The sequence below is a fragment of the Vigna radiata genome, chromosome 5 (genome assembly GCF_000741045.1).
Source record: "Vigna radiata var. radiata cultivar VC1973A chromosome 5, Vradiata_ver6, whole genome shotgun sequence".
NCBI classification, from domain to species: Eukaryota; Viridiplantae; Streptophyta; class Magnoliopsida; order Fabales; family Fabaceae; genus Vigna; species Vigna radiata.
The window spans coordinates 24,054,185-24,072,211 of record NC_028355.1 but is presented as its reverse complement, the minus strand read 5'-3'; the positions used below and the strand labels follow the sequence as shown (position 1 = coordinate 24,072,211).

At 33.6% G+C, this 18,027-nt stretch overlaps 1 protein-coding gene across 2 annotated transcripts; it reads right to left on the bottom strand.

Annotated features, from left to right (window-relative positions):
* Positions 1-3,499: 3,499 nt before the first annotated feature.
* LOC106760497 (zinc finger CCCH domain-containing protein 19) lies at positions 3,500-16,560 on the bottom strand. Of its 2 annotated transcripts, XM_022781077.1 has the most exons (11): positions 15,467-16,560; positions 15,276-15,355; positions 12,159-12,343; positions 8,517-9,438; positions 8,297-8,424; positions 7,625-7,684; positions 7,495-7,545; positions 6,788-6,858; positions 5,874-6,028; positions 4,600-5,790; positions 3,500-4,374 (listed from the first exon to the last, which is right to left on the bottom strand). In XM_022781077.1, exons 1-11 carry the CDS (start codon positions 16,207-16,209, stop codon positions 3,743-3,745), a joined length of 4,218 nt encoding a protein of 1,405 aa, XP_022636798.1. In that variant the 5' UTR covers positions 16,210-16,560; the 3' UTR covers positions 3,500-3,742. The 2 variants fall into 2 exon arrangements, with proteins under 2 accessions (XP_022636798.1, XP_014499412.1); XM_014643926.2 differs by having other exon boundaries at positions 3,500-5,790.
* Positions 16,561-18,027: the final 1,467 nt, after the last annotated feature.

Sequence of the window (18,027 nt, the reverse complement as noted above, 5' to 3'; positions counted from 1 at the left end):
ATTATCTGTAAAGAATGTTGTATAAGACATTATGTATGGAAGTAGTTAAATTGAAGTTGAGTAGTTTTTTTACAGAAAAAGTTAACAAGTTAGTGCGTATGGTGCAGAGGATTCCAAAGGCACAAAAATATTCTTATCTCTTCATCCAAGATAGCCGAAAGAGACACTGCCCATTATTTTTTGTTCTTTAATTCAAAAATTATATTTTAACAACGCATCAATTTTTTTACTATCTTTTCCTTGTTTTTATTTTTCAAAATATAAAAATTCTTATTTTTATGATATTTTATCTTCATAATGTAAGTTAAATCTATTTAATATTTTAAAATATTTCACGAAAGCATTTGCATAGTTTATATTGTTTGATTTCTTTTTTCAATATTAATCAAAGAATATGTTTAAAATTTAAATAAACTTAATAAATTTTGATTAAAAAATAAATTAACATAATTTAAAAATAAGAGATTAAATTATTCTAAAATTTTTAACAAAAAAAATACACATATTTATTTGGATAATGATATTCAGACAACATTACATTTGAAATTACGTATTAATACGTGATTGGTCAAAAATTATTCCACAATCAATAATAATAATCATAAACATGATTCTGGATTAAAATTTGACCAATCACATATTGACACGTAATCAATGTTCAAATGTTGTCTAATTATCATTATCCTATTTAATACTAGTTTAAATATTCTAAACCCCGTCAAGACTAAGATCAGAAAGGCACCGAACATATGAACAAAATGGAATTTGTTATTCTCATTTTGCTGCATCACTCAAAGAATTTTATTCTGCTTTAACACCCAGCAACCCAATTTCAGTAACTTTAGAACCCACCCCCACCATTTTTTTTTCTTTTTTCCTTTTTAAGATATCTCACCATGAATTCTTTTATTTGTTTCTGTTGCATATTTGTACGAATTTATATTTTCAAGGAAATAATTACTACTTTTTTTATATATATAAAAGGTAATACCAACTAGGCATAATATGGCAAATTTCATATTTATTTACGAAGAGATTATCTTAGTAGGAAGATTGTAATGGACTTAATCAAATATATAGGTTAACAAATAATTACTCACTATTTTTAACAATAAATATTGTAAATTATTATTCTAGATAGTATAATTAAAGTTAATTATCATAGTTAAGATATTGTTTGTTAATTACAAACTATTTGACAATATTATAAATTATTATTTTAACTTCAAGTATATTTAAATAATTTTATTATAATCAAACGCCGTATTTGAAATATTATTTATTTTAAAATTCAGAGATTCATCAAAATTTATAGATTCATCAAAACTTTATACTTATCAAAACAATACTTATTGAAAATATTAAGACATTGCGAATATAATTATAGATTATGTTGGGTTGAAGTTTAAAACATTAACAAAATTGACTAAATTCTCTATTATTAAGCTAATATCAATTAATGTACTAGAAAAAATTACTTAAAAAACAAAAGATCAAACAACTTAATTGTTTTTTTAGTAACAGCTAGCATGAGTGTTATGAAATCTTTTTTTTTTTTTTTACTTTTTTCAAATTTGTTGGAGTGAGTTAGCATTGAATTGGAGAATGTAAGGTATAAATAGATATATATTTATTTTGACTTAATGATTTTATTAACCTATGTTAAAAGGAAACTTTTCCTATAAATCCAAATTTTAAAACTTAAACTATTTTATCTAAAAATAATATTGAGTTGATGTTAGGTTTTTCAGTTATAATATGTAGATTTTAGTCTCTTTTGTTTAAGATTAAGGTGTATTTTAGAAATCGTTGTTTATTGATATTTTTACCCTAAATTATAAATGAATATCTTTTTTTATTCTTTAAACATCGAATTGATCTCCTAACCAGTTTGAAAACACTTTAAGTCAATGTTTTTATATTTCTCTTATGAGATTTTTAGTGATCTCCAAATTCGAAACAAATTTATATTATCCATATATACATGTTATTGTATAAGATTTCAACGTGGAAAACCTGGTGACAAGAAAATCCAAACTCTCAATTTCTTATCAAAACTCGTATTTAATTTTAATAGGAAATATATTTTAGTAAAGGTAATATTGAGTCAAATTAAACTTTTCTTCACAGAAAAATAGGGTCACGGTTGAATTTGATGATGTGCATTAGGAATAAGTGCAATTTTGGATTTACCTAATGGAGTCCGAAGAAAAACATAAACATGGATTTTCATTTTACTCATTAATTTTCTTTATCGGCATTTTGAGTCTCTTCATGACTCAATGCTTTGGTTAATTTCAGTACGAGTATTTATATCCTATTGATACTATTTTCTCAGCCATAACAACTAGCTTATTTTAAAGTCTTTTTTAAAACTCATCTAACGATAATTACGTATTTCTTTAGTTTGATGTAATTTCTTAACGAGTATCTAAAATATGGAATACTGGTTTAAAAAATTAAAATACTGTCTTTACTTTTAAATATTAAAGATAGAAAGGCCAAATTTTTATGATTAAAAAAAGGGTTAAATATGTTTTTAGTCCCTATATTTTGGAGCCATTTTGGTTTTAGTCCATTTTCAAATTATGATATAATTTAGTCCTTCAATTTTAGAAAACTCTGGTTTTAATCTTTTTACCAAATTTTTTAACTTTATTTGTTGTTGCAAGCACGTTTTATAATAGCATTTGGATTGTTTACATTATTTGACACATTTTTGCTTCAATGTTAACTGAGAAACGCGTTTGAAACAACAAATAAAGTTAAAAAAAATTGGTAAAAAAAACTAAAACCAGAGTTAGTTGAAGGACTAAATTGTACCATAGCTTGAAAATGGACTAAAACCAAAATCGTTCAAAAGTATAGGGACTAAAAACATATTTAACCCTTAAAAAAAAGACCTACAAAATTGTAATAATGGTATTAATTAGGTTTAAACCCTTTTTTGTCCCTAAGTGTTCAGTTTAGTCCCCGCTTTTAAAAATATCAACCTTTAGTCCCTATAATATGAAAAATATATCAAATTAATCCTATTCGTTAACAAATCACAAGTTTTTCATTAAGTGATTTGTTGTTCATAATACATTCCGTTAACAAATCACAAAATATTGGATACCTAGGTATGAAAACTTGTGATTTATTGTTTATTAAATGTTGTCATGAGAACTGATTTGATACATTTTTCATATCATAAGAACTAAAGGTTGACATTTTTAAAAACGGAGACTAAACTAAACATCAGAATTTAACTTAGGAAAAAAAAAAAGTTTAAATCTATTAATTATAACATGTATTGTTATTAGAGATAAGTCCATGATTCAAATTTCACAATGCGCATTGATTTCTATAATCTTCCTCTTATCGGCACCTTATAATGCGAAAACTCCACTGTCATTTTCATTGTTTAAAACTATTCATCTATGATTTTGAAAAATATATCTATAGCTAAATGTAAGGTCAGACCGCCTTTAAAACGATTTTCTGCAAAAGAAAAAGGTAACCTCAACTATCTTTCATTATCAATAATCTAAATGCCAGTTCAACTTCTTCAACTACTTAACTCTCGCATAAGACAGACAACTCCCCCAAAAAGACAATTAGGCAAGGCAAATAAACAAGATACTACAATGCACAAGTTCTACATACATGACGCATCCTCGTACAACGTTTAGCCATGAAATTGCAAAATACTGTACAGTAAGAGATGTTTCTCTGCCACTAATTAATTAGAGCCCTACAACTAATTGTGTAGAAAATCACAAGAATCTCCCTTCCTGCAATGTCCACTCTCATGATACTTGCAGACTCCTCGTTGTCCCCCAAAAGGAGGCCTGGAAGGAGCTCCTCTGCCAAATGATGATTGCCTGTTGTTCCAAGATTTACCACCATAACCAGAATCTCTACTTTGGCTACCTCGATCTCCTTGGTTGGGGAACCGGTCTCCATTATGATTTTGCTCACTTCCCCACACGCCTGGATTCCCTGCCGGTGGAACCCAAACAGGGTTGGCATTTCCAGGTGGTACACCCTGACCAGGCCCAACCCATCCTGCATTCACATTTACATGGGAACGGCCTTGACCAGGTCCAACCCAGCCAACTGCATTCACTGGAGGTAGACCCTGACTAGGGGCAGCCCATCCTGGATTTGAATTTCCTGGTGCTGGCCCCTGCGTAGGAATCCAGTTTGCGTTCATATTGGCAGCAGGTACAACGCCACCCCAGTTCATATTCTGATTTCCTGGCATGCCCATTCCCCAAGGCATATTGGGTGGAGCTGGAGAAGGAGCTGTGATGTTTGGCTGACTACTTGAAGCTGGAGGTCTCCAAGGCTCGGGTGTATTCATGCCCAGAAACCCAGGTGTGGGTAAACCTGCAGATGGATTTCCAGTGTTAAAAGAGGCAGTGTTCTGCACAGATGAAGCATCAACCCAGGGGCCATGGGATGCTGGCTGGTTAGGCATAGTAGCAGGATTTGGTTGGGATGATACACCTCCCCAAGCCTGCAGTTCTGGCCTTGGAACCCCAGCAGAACCCCACCCTTGAGCTTCTGCATGAGAGTTGTGGCTACGCACAACCTGGTTTTGCATATTTGTACCTGCCATTTTGAGGTCAAGCCCTGAATGCAGAACAGGTGCCACCGGTGCTGGTTGAGGATGTAACCTAGAATTATCTGAAGACACTGAACTAATACCGGGTTGTGAAGAGCCTTTTTCAGGATTTTGCACAGCACGCTCTGGGTGCACTACCAAAGAGGCCTGCAAACCTCCATGATTGCTTGGGAATGAATTTCCTACGAGAGACCCAGGCAACTGGACAGGTGTTGGTGACCATTTATTTTCAAAAGCCTGCCCCTTAGACACACCAGGGGTAGTCTGAGGTGTAGGTGAAGGAAGATTTGTTGTTTCATTTCTACTACCAGCATCAGAACCCCAGCCGTTTGCAGGGTTCTTGGGGACCTCAACTGCCAATGGAGAGGTTCTACTTGCTACAGAATTCATATTATCTTTAGATCTCCAACTTCCTCCTGGGGTTTGTGCCGGAGAACCCATAGTACTATGTGAATTCAAAGATCCACTATTTTGATCAAATGTTGGTCTTTCTCCAGCTTGACCTTCCATACCCTGAGCAGACTTCCTAGAGTACGAGGCTGGGTAATGTAAATCATGCACCTTTTGAGCCTTATCCACCATCGATAGTTCTTTAGAAAAATTCCCTGCTAAAGCATCAGTCACGAGTATAGAATCATCTTGCTTCTCAGTGGTTCTCCAAATCCTCAAATCAGCGGGAAAGTATCCTGTGTTGCTCCATTTGCGTAACTGCACCATAGAAAATGGTCCCTGAATTTTTCCGGAAGGATCCTGGTAATGCCACATCTTTTCAGTTTCATTAATTTTCAAAGCTGAAGGAGTTATTCCAGCGGACGATGGTGCTGCAGAAGCTTCCAATACAGCAGTGGAGAAAGAATCAGATGTTACCAATGGCTGGGTACTTTTGGCACCACTTTCCAAGCTTGAAGAGAGTTTTTGCCTCTCCCAGCTATTAGATAATTCTCTATCTCTTCCCTGGTGCAAATGAGTATCATTCAGTACCTCATTAACATTAGAAGCATTTTCACCTTTGATTGAAAAACCTTTATTGGCCAAATTTCTGCCAAGTTCCTGATTCGTATTTGAATAATTCCTTGTTCCACTCCAAGATTCATTTGAAATAGAAACACTTCTAGGAGATGCAATATCTTTCCCCCTCCTTCCAAAGGAAGCAGACCCTCTAGGTCTCATGTAGTTTTCTGCAGATGTAGAAAAGAGTTTTCAAGTCCAAACTTAATTTTATTAGGTGAATCCTACAAGTTCAAACTGTTTTAACAACTACCTCGTCTTTTATCGTCCATTTCATCTTCGTCTTCTTCAGATTCATAACTGGGATCCATGTTTGGATCCACGTGTATCTCTGGAATTTCCTCCAACCTACGTTGACGTTCTTCAGGTGTCTTCAAAAGCTGCAGTTTCTCGACACATTCTCTGAGCGTGAGAGCAGTAGGTCAAGGATCAATACAAAATAAAACTCGAGTTTTTTTGTCAATTTAACGAAAAATTGTTTGTTACATATAATATGATAACTAAATTATAAAATTACCTGTAGGACAAAAATTTAAAATGATTATTATCCATTTAAATGCAAGGACAAAAATTTAAAATGATTATTATCCATTTAAATGCAAAGACTGGAGCAAGATAGCATAAAAAAGACAATGAAAAATCCTTATGTAGAAATTGTAAATATCACCACATCGAACACAAACATTGCCAGAGAATTCTTTCAAAGCATTTATCCAACCAACCATCCATTTAAATGAATACAGCCAGAGAAGTTTTAGACTTCATATAAAATAGACAAATCAACTTTAATTTATTTATTTTGGTTACGTTTCACCACGAAGCTAAGCTCCTCAACCCATTACAGAGCAGTTAATAATTCATAATTTACGGATGAACTTTACTAAAAATTTATGAATTATCAATTCCAAATTTATATGGAGCTGTAGCAACAACAAATTTATAGAAGGGAAATACAAAAACAATCCACAGATTTCTATCTCTACATCCCGTTAATGCCATGGATGGGTGTTATAAACATGACTGAAAGTAGAACGTTAAATTGGAGGAAAGGAAATCAAGCAATGACACAAGAAGTCAAAATACATCAAGGAAACGAAAAGCAACAAGGACAAAATACCGCCAGATATCATTATACGTATTTGAATATTAGATAAAAGAAAAGGATATTCTTTCCGGCGTCCTTTCTCACTGGCTCTATCCCGGAGATGACTCAACCGCACTATCTCTGTTTCTAGCCACTGTATTACAAATATAAACATTTGAAATACATTACAAATACCAGGAAATACAATTCCAAAATTCACAGATAACAGGTTGAGTAAAAGACAGTATATCATTAAAAAATGAAATGCAGATTTAATGAAAATACACCAAGAATTCAATTTGATAATCTAAAACTAAATTGGACGATAAGTAAACTTCCAAAGTGAGGTTACCTTCTATTGACATCTAAAGTGAATGTCAGTCTTTTTTTTTTGAAGAGTTTATCATGAATAAGATTTTCCTAATGGTTATTACTAGGCCTAACATATTTAAGCTTGAAATGATCAACGAGAAGTTTTAACAGGAAGCATATCACGAGCCCTCTCCTACTTGTGGTCAATGCAAATTGAAGGATGTAACCAGACAAAACGTATGATTTTCTCAACACTCTTGTTAAACAAGAATTGAGTTCTCATTAATTTAATGACAATTATCACATTCACAGAAACCTATACTTCGATAAAACTGAATTTGTTAATTGAAAGTCATTTTCTAGAATACATCAAACAAATCATGGTATAAACGACACACTGAGAAAGTATGACTTTGAGAAAAAGATGCGAAAGAAAACACATCACAGATCCAAATAAAATGTACAAAAAGCAACTTACATCTTTTACTCTAACTGCCTGAAGCACCAGTGCCTTGTCCTGTATGTCACCCTAGAAGAACAAATTTGAGTCATCAGTACAAAGTATAACATCTGATACCTGAAAGTGAGTGTATTGAACATAAAATTACCACAGTTAGCCGATTTATGAGACCACACTTAATGCTTTGGCGGAGACGTTTGCATTCATCCTAACAGAAAACCAATCAATGTCTTAAAGAAGGAAATACATTAATTAATCTATGCAAAATTTTAATTTTTTCAGATTATCAATTCTGAGAGAATCTAAAACAAACTAATAATTAACTGCCACCATCATATAGTTAAGATTCTACTACCAAATTAGTCATCCAAAGATTCGTTTATCACTTTCAACACATTAGTCACCTACAGGTTTTGTCAGCAAATTAGTCCCTCAAAATCTAAAATAATTCATCAATATGAAGGATTGAAGTGGTGGATACAAAAGGAGAAATTAAGTGTTTTCAAGGGACTAACTTAGTGTAGGTTTCTATTTTGAAAAAGTACTACAACGGCACACTCATTTTGAGAACCAATTTAAAGACTCACTCCATGGTTAAAAGAATGGCTGTAATGTTGTCCCTGTAGCCTACTTTTGACAAATTGAAATGTCACCCTTCTTCATTCGATTAGAATGTACACAAGAGTTTGGGGGTCCATATGACCATTATCATCCCATGTTTTAAAGTGGTAAGATACTATTTTTAAAATAAATTATTTTAATTAAGCATAACAGAATATCTTAAAAAAATGAAAAGATAAAACTGCTGCCATTGAATCACCTCTGTGAACTCCTGATTTGAGATAATATCAATAGATACAATCTCTGTCTTGTTTAAATTTAAGATTTCTAGCAACGTATCTGTCATCCTTTTACCAACTTTATATGGCTCTGCTGCTTTGCATGTACCTGACCGCGTAGATAATTAAAAAGAAAATAAAAAATTAAAGTTTATTCTGTATTGCACATATCAATTGCAATAATGTTATCTAGATATTTACCTACAACCTGAACCAGCCTATATAAGTCTTGCTTCTGACCACTACCAGAAATTCTTATTCTCACAAAAGCACCAACAACTTTATCATGAAACTTCTCTGTATCTTCAAGTAGATCTTCAACCAAATTTCGTCGTAGATAGATTAAATTAATATTATGGTTATCAATAGCTGCATAATCATCAACATTAGTTTGAAGTCCTCTGTCATCACCCTTTTTGCGATTTTTACGCCTCTTATCTTTGCCAGCTTTCGTATATGAATTGGGATTCCCGTCTCCTTCCAAATGACTAACTTCGGTGTCAACAACACTTCCCTGCAGATCTTCGGCCTGGGAATCCTCTTTTAGAAGGAAATGGGACTCAAGAAGCTTTAACATCTCGAAATGTCCCACTCTTGGTTTACCAAAAAGATTTTGAAGTCTCACATCACATATAATCTGACTTTTTCGGCGAGGATCTCGAAGCTTATTTCTTTTAATATACTCAAGCAAAAGAGCCTGCACATCAAACTGAGATAAAACAGATTTGTCTCCATTTCTCATGTGCATAACAAACTCCAGAAGCTCTTTTGAAGCCCACTCAGAGCTGTCATCTCCGGATGGCCCATCAGCACCAGACACTGTCACTGCACCATTCGAATTTCCTTCTTTGGAACGGGGCTTACCCCGTTTCTTTGCCTTTCTTCTTTTAGGGCGATTCGAATCATTTTCATAGGAGCTATCAGAATCTGATCCTTTATCATTAGTGCCATCAAAAAGTTCATCAGGTGATTCCTCCTTAGAATGAAGCATATCAGATCCCTTCCAAGGGTTTTTAGCTTGAGTGATTTCATCAAATGTTAGAGATAGCTTTTCTTTTAGATCTATGTAGTAGTCCTTGAAGAGATACTCCCAGCTGTTTTTGTCATCAAAATCTACTTGTCCCTGCACCAAGCATGAAAAATAATTATTACTATAAAAAAGTAGATGCCCAGTTTAAAATCATTATAATACATCCATATTTTATGCTTGAAATATACTACTCATCAGTGACATGTCAAACTCTAACTGAATGAGGGGAGCCACAGAGGCATGTCAAACTCTGACTGAGTCAAGGGAGCCACTAACAGACCTTACGTATATAAACATTATGATGGTAAAAGCAACCTTTTTACAATGACTAGACCAGACATTACTTTCGTTTCATGGTAACTCGGTTTGTCAATGCTCCTTCCAATAGACTTATGGGGATGCTGTTAGGTACAATAAGTCTGCATCAGGGAAGGACCACCTTGTAGGGACACAGGCTATACTGAAGATGACAGTTATTGTGATGCTGAATAGGTAGGTTCATACATAGAAGATTTGGGTTATTGTGAACTTGTTGAAAGAAACTTGGTTTTTGCTGAAATATTCAAAGCAAAGGCCATGTATAACACCATGGCAGAATCAACCACTGAACATCAACATATGTGGAAAAAGCCGTTGTTTTAGGAGCTTCAAGCCAACCAAAGTCTTTCCTGAGATAATCACAACTACAGAGATTGACAGTCATTCTATGAAATGAAAGGTTCATTCAACAACCAGTTAACTAAGAGATATATTTAATCCCTCCCTTAAATGACTTCAAGTTACTTCATTCATAAACAAGTTTGTTAAACTCTCATACTTAAACTGTTATCCTTCCTGCTTACATTGTATTATTTCTCAAAATTACTCGGTATTGTAATCTGTATTGTAGCACAAATAGGAAAATGCCAATAATTAGAGTAACCAGTCACATGTTAATATGATTAAAAAAATATCCTTTTGAACCTAGTAATATTCAGCCATGTATCAATATTTAAATTCTATAATATGGATCTCCAATCCCCCAACAAATCTGAATAAGTAAGATCTCCAAATCCATCATTTTAACCCCCATAGTCATCAATATTAGATAGCAGCCAGCACCCTAAAAGGCTATAACTGGATACCAGATATTCGAATCACCATAATTCTGAAGACTATAGATACAAGCTAAACTAACACATAAATGTTCAAAAATGTAAAAAGAAGACTTCAATATGTTTTTAGTCCCTTTAAAATTATTGGGTTTTGATTTTGGTCCCTAAAATTTTTTCAATCCTATAAAATATGAAATCAATCCTTTTAGTTCTTATAAAATGTGTGAATTTTAGTTTTAGTCCCAGTAAAAAAAAAAAAAAATCATCGATTTTCATCCCACAACTTTTCGATAACTGTTTTTAATCCATGATACTCATTTTAAGATAGATGAATAACATTTATTTCACGAATTTTAAGAGTTTTTTAGGTGACAGATGTTGACATTATATTACAACACCAGTATTTGCGACTTGGAATGATGATTCAACTTTTTGTTCAACACATAAGTAGTTAGTTACTGTCATATAACAGTGCTCGTAATTTTCAATTTTGCATGGATCAAAACCAGAACTCACTCATTTTTTCAGGAACTAAAAATATATTTAAGCCTATTGGAAAAATATGGAAAGTGAAAGATGTATTTATAATTAATAATTAGAATTCACGTTCTTAAACATAGCATACATGTGAATAACAAAAAAAAAATACATGGGTTTGATTACTCATTGGGTCCCTTCAATTACAATTTTTTTCCTTCTCAGTACCCATAATTAAAAACATCTCTTTTGAGTCTATACACATATCATCTGTAATCCCTTATAGGCCTTAGACATCATTTTCATCTCAGATGAGGACTAAAGGGATTAAAAATTATATGCAGGGACAAAAAAAGGAAGTTTTGTAACTATAGGGACTAAATAAGTAATTAAAACAATTAAATAATCGTAAGCCTCCAAGTGGATGAAACTAAGACAGCTTCAAGTGTTACCGATGAAGTCGTACAAAAAAAAAAAGACAATCAGAACAGAACGGGCAATCAGTAGAACAGAATGAGGATTTGGATACACAAAAGAAACAGAAGGATGAACGATATAACAGAGACAGGGCAAGTACATAACCTTTCCTAGACTTCTGTGAGAACCGGACAGAAAAGAATAGAGAATGAGTTACCAACTGACAGAACAGAAGTGGGAAAATCTAGAGGCAGGTATGCCAAGGCTTTGCAAAAATTGCGGAGCTTGGGTGGCAGAAAAACAGTAAGCATTTGGGCATTAGTAGGTTTGTGTTGAAACAGGAAGGAGAGCATTGCATAAAGCAAACCGATTGGTTAGGAATTAAGAAGTTTGAATAATAAAACATACTGTATGCAGCAATTTTGGCCAGAGCTAAACAGAATTTGATAGGTTAGTAAAATAACGCTTTGGACAAGGTGTCTAAAACCCATCATGGTAGCACAACTATAGCACATAATAAATGCTGCAATTATAGCCACTATTGCTGCTGTGATAGCCTTTACTGAAATCCAATCCATTAAGTGAGCCTCGTATTGCACAACATTGCCAAGTTAATGTGCAAGTACAGGAAAGTGCAAAAATTTTAAAATGTAACCCGAGATAAAACCAGAGAGAGAAGTTAGCAACAGTAGGAGTAAATATTAAAATAACAGACAATACCACTTTGAAACTGCATGAAGCATGGCAAAAGGATATAAACTTGTCATCTCAAAACGCGCATTATTTTCAAATAACAAGAAAAGGAGGTAGGAAGGGATGTTGTACCACATTGCTTCCCTGCACATTCTGTTCAATCAACATTACAGTTCTCATGCATGTCTCACAAAATCCCTTGTTTCCCCTGACACATAAAATAACAGCATCTTTGATGCATCCCTTGCACAGAGAAAAAGTACATGTATAGCACATATAGTTTGCATTCCTCTCACAGTTGCTGCAAAGATGCCAACCTGGGATCAAGTGAATATCAAACATATGGAAAATCAGATACAATAAAGAAATGTATTGCAAAGATTATTTGCAAGTCTGATACCTAGCATTCAAAATAAGTTCAATTATGCTTAGAAGAAAACAAATAAAAATTAATATCAATAACTGTTCCTGCCAAACAAGGCTGTGAAAAAAAAATAATAAAAAAGGGGAGAAGCATGACTATTCATTAATGTGCATTGAAGTTTAACAATTACACTCCAAAGATAAAGTGTACTCATGAGAGAAATTTGCCATAGAATTGATCATACATTTCGTGATTTAGAATCTTTCTAACTTGTCCAATCAAATACAAAAAGAAATAGAATTAGCATAGCACAATAACAGAAACCGTCTTAAAGAATTGACAGTGATAATAGTAATACACCTTGCAACCCAAATAACAAATATCATCAACCAAGATATGAGGAATTTATCCCAATTTGATCCCATGCCGCCTTTAAAATAATCCATGTAAGGAAACAAATTCTAAAATGAGAACTGTATGGACATTTACCCAAGGACATTTCGAATTACCAAAGACACCTTTGTCAACCTCATCATATGACTCAAACAACATGTATAAACAAACATAAGTATGAGGACATCTAGGACTACTGAAAACACCTTGGTAACAAGACTTGTAAAGCAATAGCAATGTTATTACATGTTAAAAAGTGTTTAGATGGTTAATCACATGATTATACAGCTAATAGAAGTTAAGGATAATACGGGTTCATCCCCAAGGCTTATAAAGGTAAGAGCTCATTAAGAATAATATAAATAGGTGACAATTTCAAGGTATACACCATACAACTACTACACATTTACTATGTCATTTATTCCCCCAACTAACTTGAAAGTAGGAGTATCTTCACAAGCACACTCCCCGTCACTTCAAAGTCACGGTCTTGTAAAGGTTATCTTGGCCTTTATAAGAACAAGAACTAAAAGGAAATTTAGGCCTGTTGGGAGCATTTGATACACACTAGATACAACAAGCATAAAAACACAACGAATATCTAAATTACAATAGAATTCTTGTTTGATTAACGATGAAAGCACAAGCAAACTGATTTAAAATATTATTACAAAATAATAAAATTACATGTCCTGTTATATTCATATAAAATGTTCCAATATATAAATATATATTTTATGTATCATTCAGACCCCCCATCTTCCTAAAATATTGTGGCTATTTCTAAATTATGGAAGTTTTATGTGTTGCAGTCATTTTGTCCTTGAAGTCATGCTTAACAGATTCAGGATTGATTTCATACTATGCATCCAACTTTCTATACTGATTTTGGTGGATCATCGCTGGAATCTCCACATAATTTTGTTGCTGAATATGGAATAAGGACATGGATCTTGGTTCCCACGTAGACGACAAAGTTGCCTTGGATTTTTGAACAACCATGTAACTCAACAAGTTGCTTTTTTTATTATTGTAATCCAACGAATGTTGGGCAATGAGTATGTTAATAAAGATGTAAGTCCACATGATAGGATACATAATGATTACATACAAGGAGATGTTGGAGTGGCACTTGTGGAGGAAAAGGTGATGAGTATTGATTAAGGTAGTTAGGACACACAAAATATTATTGGAGACATTGGTGGCGAGAATAGGTAACATGATTTTTAACCATGTGAAAATAGGTACAGAGAGGACCAATCTCTTTGTACATAGTACCCTTGAGAAATTGGTCTGTACTCATCAAGCTAGCCCAGTATTGTCATGTAACCCATATAGTCAATCTTGCCCGATGGAATAGGACTGTTATTGGTGTTATTGAATACTGGACAGAGAAGTGCTAACCAAAGCCAAAAATAATTGTACCAAATATGAGAGTCCAGGAGTGGAAGAGTGAACACAGAAGAAAGAAAAGATACTAAATGTATTCAAGCAAAAGATTGAGTGACACCCATCAACAAAATGAGTTCAGAAACGGATTTATGGTCAGTTGATCATGTGAAAATAAAACTAATAGACACTCGAGTGCCAAAAGTGGGTCAAATGAAAGATAGTTTAACAAAAGAAGGGTAGAGGAGAACCTTAAAATCATTAAAAGAATCCATTAATGGATCCCATATTTTATAAAAAAAATTGTCATCTGATAGAGTGCAATATAATTAACTGAGTTCATATATACAATAACACTTAAGTGGGAGAAGGTTACTACACAAAAAAACCTTCTATCTTATTGATCATGCTCAGCTGCAAGAAAGCACACCGTTTCTTACTTTTTTTTTGAAAAATTTAACCCAAAAAAACTCAACAACTAAGTTCAGGGTGTAAAATGGATTTTTAACCCTATATCATGACAGGGCTGCTGCGGCACGAAAATAGATGGTATCAGAAACTCCTCCAATCTTTGAATCCTATGGCAGCTCCGCTTTGCTTCCGACTATAGAACACTATTGACTACTGTGTAGCAGGCACCGGTAAAAGCCTAGCCAAAATTGCAGTTGTGGACTATATTTTTAAAACCTCAAATTTAATTGATATATACTACCGATGCAAAACATATTTTCCACCTGCATCCAATAATATTTGACAGCTTGACGATAGGATTTTATTCATTAATATGATGGCGATAAAGTAAATTCCTATTGGGTGTTTTAGGCTAACATTACATAGAAAAAAAACTCATCTTAAAATCTTCAAAGTAACTTCACAACTTCAAATCTTACGTATCACCTACATGACACCAACAACTATTCAAACTCCAAGCCCATCTGTGAGTTTGATCTCTCCAACCCTTAAAAGATTTCAAAGAATAACAAGGCTACAACACAATTAGCACATGACAGCGAACATGGAACTGACTGCCCATAGAAAAAAGAGAAATTAAACAGCCACAACTACAACCACTGAGACAATACAGAACAAGGCATGAAACATACCGCAATTCCACTTTCCCTTGGCTCGAAAGAATGCCTCGTCACGATTAACGCAGGAAGGATGGTAAGCCTTGGGACATCCCCTGTTGAACATCAAAAAGAAGGCAAGGAATTTCCGCAACAAACGTAAAAACAATGGATACAACTGGAAAATTAAGAAAAAATGCGGCGACAAGTACAAAACTCGGAGTCACCTGCGGTCACAAAGCACAAGGTCACCTCCATCAAAGCAAATGAAACAAACATCCTCTTCCGTCTTTTTCCTGGACGCAACTCTCCCTGTAGTCTTAGCATTCTTCCCAGCCCCACGCTTCCTCTTCCCACCACTCAAACTCTTCTCCTCCTTCTCCTCTGTATCGTCTGTTTTTGCCATTCCAGCATCAGCATCTTCTTCTGCTTCTTCCCCTTGTTGTTGTTCTTCTTCCTCTTCCTCCTCCTCCTCCTCACCCTGTTGCTGTTCCTCTTCTTCCTCCTCCACTCCTTGTTGCTGTTTTTCTTCCTCCTCCCCCTCGCCCTCCCCCTCCTCATCCTCCTCCTCTCCTTGTTGCCGTTCTTCTTCTTCTTCCATCAAAGCGTCTCCGTTCGCGTCTTCGTCCCCAATTTCGTCCTCTTCCGCATCAATTGCCAAATTCGCTTCCTCTTCGACGTTTTCCATCTCCAAAGCCACGTCGTCCAAATCGGTGACCTCATCCCCCTTCTCCTCAATTACCTCGTCCATCACTTGCGCTCCGACGCCCTCGTCGTACGCAACTACATCCTCCATCGTCGCATCGGGCTCAACAGCGGCGACCTCATGGACGGCGGCGGCTGCGCTCAGCTCCCCTACGGTATCGGGCTCAGGGACTTCCGCGGCAGCGTAGGGGACATTTTGCATGTCGGTGTGGCATTGTGCATCAGAGTGTGGTTGGAGTGAAGCTTCGTCATCTTCGGCGTCCATGGATAACAGAATAGGGATTCCAGGAACAGCAATTTGAATATTTAATTTATGAGTAAAATAAATAAAATTGAGAAAATGAAGAGATTTAGGGTCTGTGTGCGCGTTGAGAGGGTATATAGAAGAAGGTAACGGAAAGAGAATGAGAATGGTGCGAATGCAAAGCGAAGTGCTTCTGTGTCGTGTGTTTCCCAAAGACAAAACTATCCTTCATTCCTCCTCAGAATCACCATCTTGCTGCGCCGTGCCCTAGCAATCACAATACCACCTTCGGCCCGATAACTTGGCCTCAGCTTGCTTTTTGCTACCGTTTCTCAGAACACTTTTTCTATTCGCACCTTCCTTCCATCTGTTTACAAAAATATTTTCTCAACTACTGCTTTCAGGAAGATATCTTCCAAAATATGTAGATTTTTCCGAAACCGGTTTTTCATATATTATTCAAATTTAGTTATGATATGTTTGAATTTTCTATATCACTTTAAGTTATTTTCAAATAAATTTTTACTTAATAAAAAAAAGTCCTTTTAATGAGATATTTATCTAAATACAAAATCTAATTTAATTTTAACAAATACGTCATTAATATGCCAGTCTGTTCACATTTCGTGAGTTATTTGAAACATAACTGAAACAACGTTTTAATTATGCTTTGACCATTGTGAAAATTAGTTACAGTGTTTTTCGTAATTTATCCTATGGTTCAAGATCATAAATATCAGTTGATAAAGCAACAAGAAGAACTCTTGATTTGTAGAATTTGTTTTAGGCGATAGTGATAAGTATATAAGAGGTTTTGCTGTTTTTATTAATAATATATTTGTATATATTATTAAAGTATCATTATTGATTATAATACATTTGTATATGGGTTAAGCTTTTTTATTATTATTAGAAGTACGTTATTTATGTATATATTTTATACAAGAAAATTAAACTTATAATTGATTTTTAATTGTTTTACAGAAATAATGTGTTTGACTTGAAATAAATTATACTTTAATTATATATGCGTTTATGAATGATAACATTATTTTTATGTATGATATACTTTAGTTACAGACAACATCGTAATATCATAAATACATTAAGATATTTAGATAAAATCAATATATTTCATAATTGCACGCGCCTTTCGAGAAGGAACCAAGTGCATGGAAAATTTTGATAAACATTAAAATTGACTTTAAACAAAGTTTATTTGTTACAGATTATTTACAATAAAAATATAAAAAGTATTTATACTTAATTTTATAATAATAATATAGCAATAATAATAATAGTTTTATTACTTTTTACAATAAAGGATGACAAAAAAATCTGCTCTTACAATATAAAATTTGCGATGAATAATCAGTAATAATAAATATTTACTATCCGCAGTTGCAGACAATGAATATTTATTCGCTTATAAATAGTCGAGTGTGAGTAATATATTATATATGCCGATATATGATATCTACCAAAAAAAATTTAATTTATATTTTATTAAATTAAATTTAATTAAAATTAACATTAAATTTATATTTTATAAGATTAAATTTAAGTAAAATTAAATTATATTTATATTTAATTTATATTATATTTTTTATATTTTTGTAATTTTATTTTAAATATTTACAATATTTACATATATTTGTGAATTTTAAAATATCTATAAATATTTTTTAAATGAGTATTTAATGAGTAATTTTTTCTTTTTTCGAATCGAATGGCAAGAGCCGTTGTGATCCTATTAGTAAAACATGCAACGCATCTACTTTGACTGTTCTATCGATAATGAAGTTTAAGAACAAACTTTCATATTACTGTAACATATAC

Bases quoted from the DNA above. Each gene is read 5' to 3' on its own strand.
- LOC106760497 (XM_014643926.2), bottom strand. From the start codon at position 16,209: ATGGACGCCGAAGATGACGAAGCTTCACTCCAACCACACTCTGATGCA. The intron at 15,356-15,466 runs GTGACTCCGAGT...GATGTTCAACAG, and splicing joins CTTGTGCTTTGTGACCGCAG to GGGATGTCCCAAGGCTTACC. The intron at 6,859-7,494 runs GTAAGTTGCTTT...TTTGTAATACAG, and splicing joins AGGCAGTTAGAGTAAAAGAT to TGGCTAGAAACAGAGATAGT.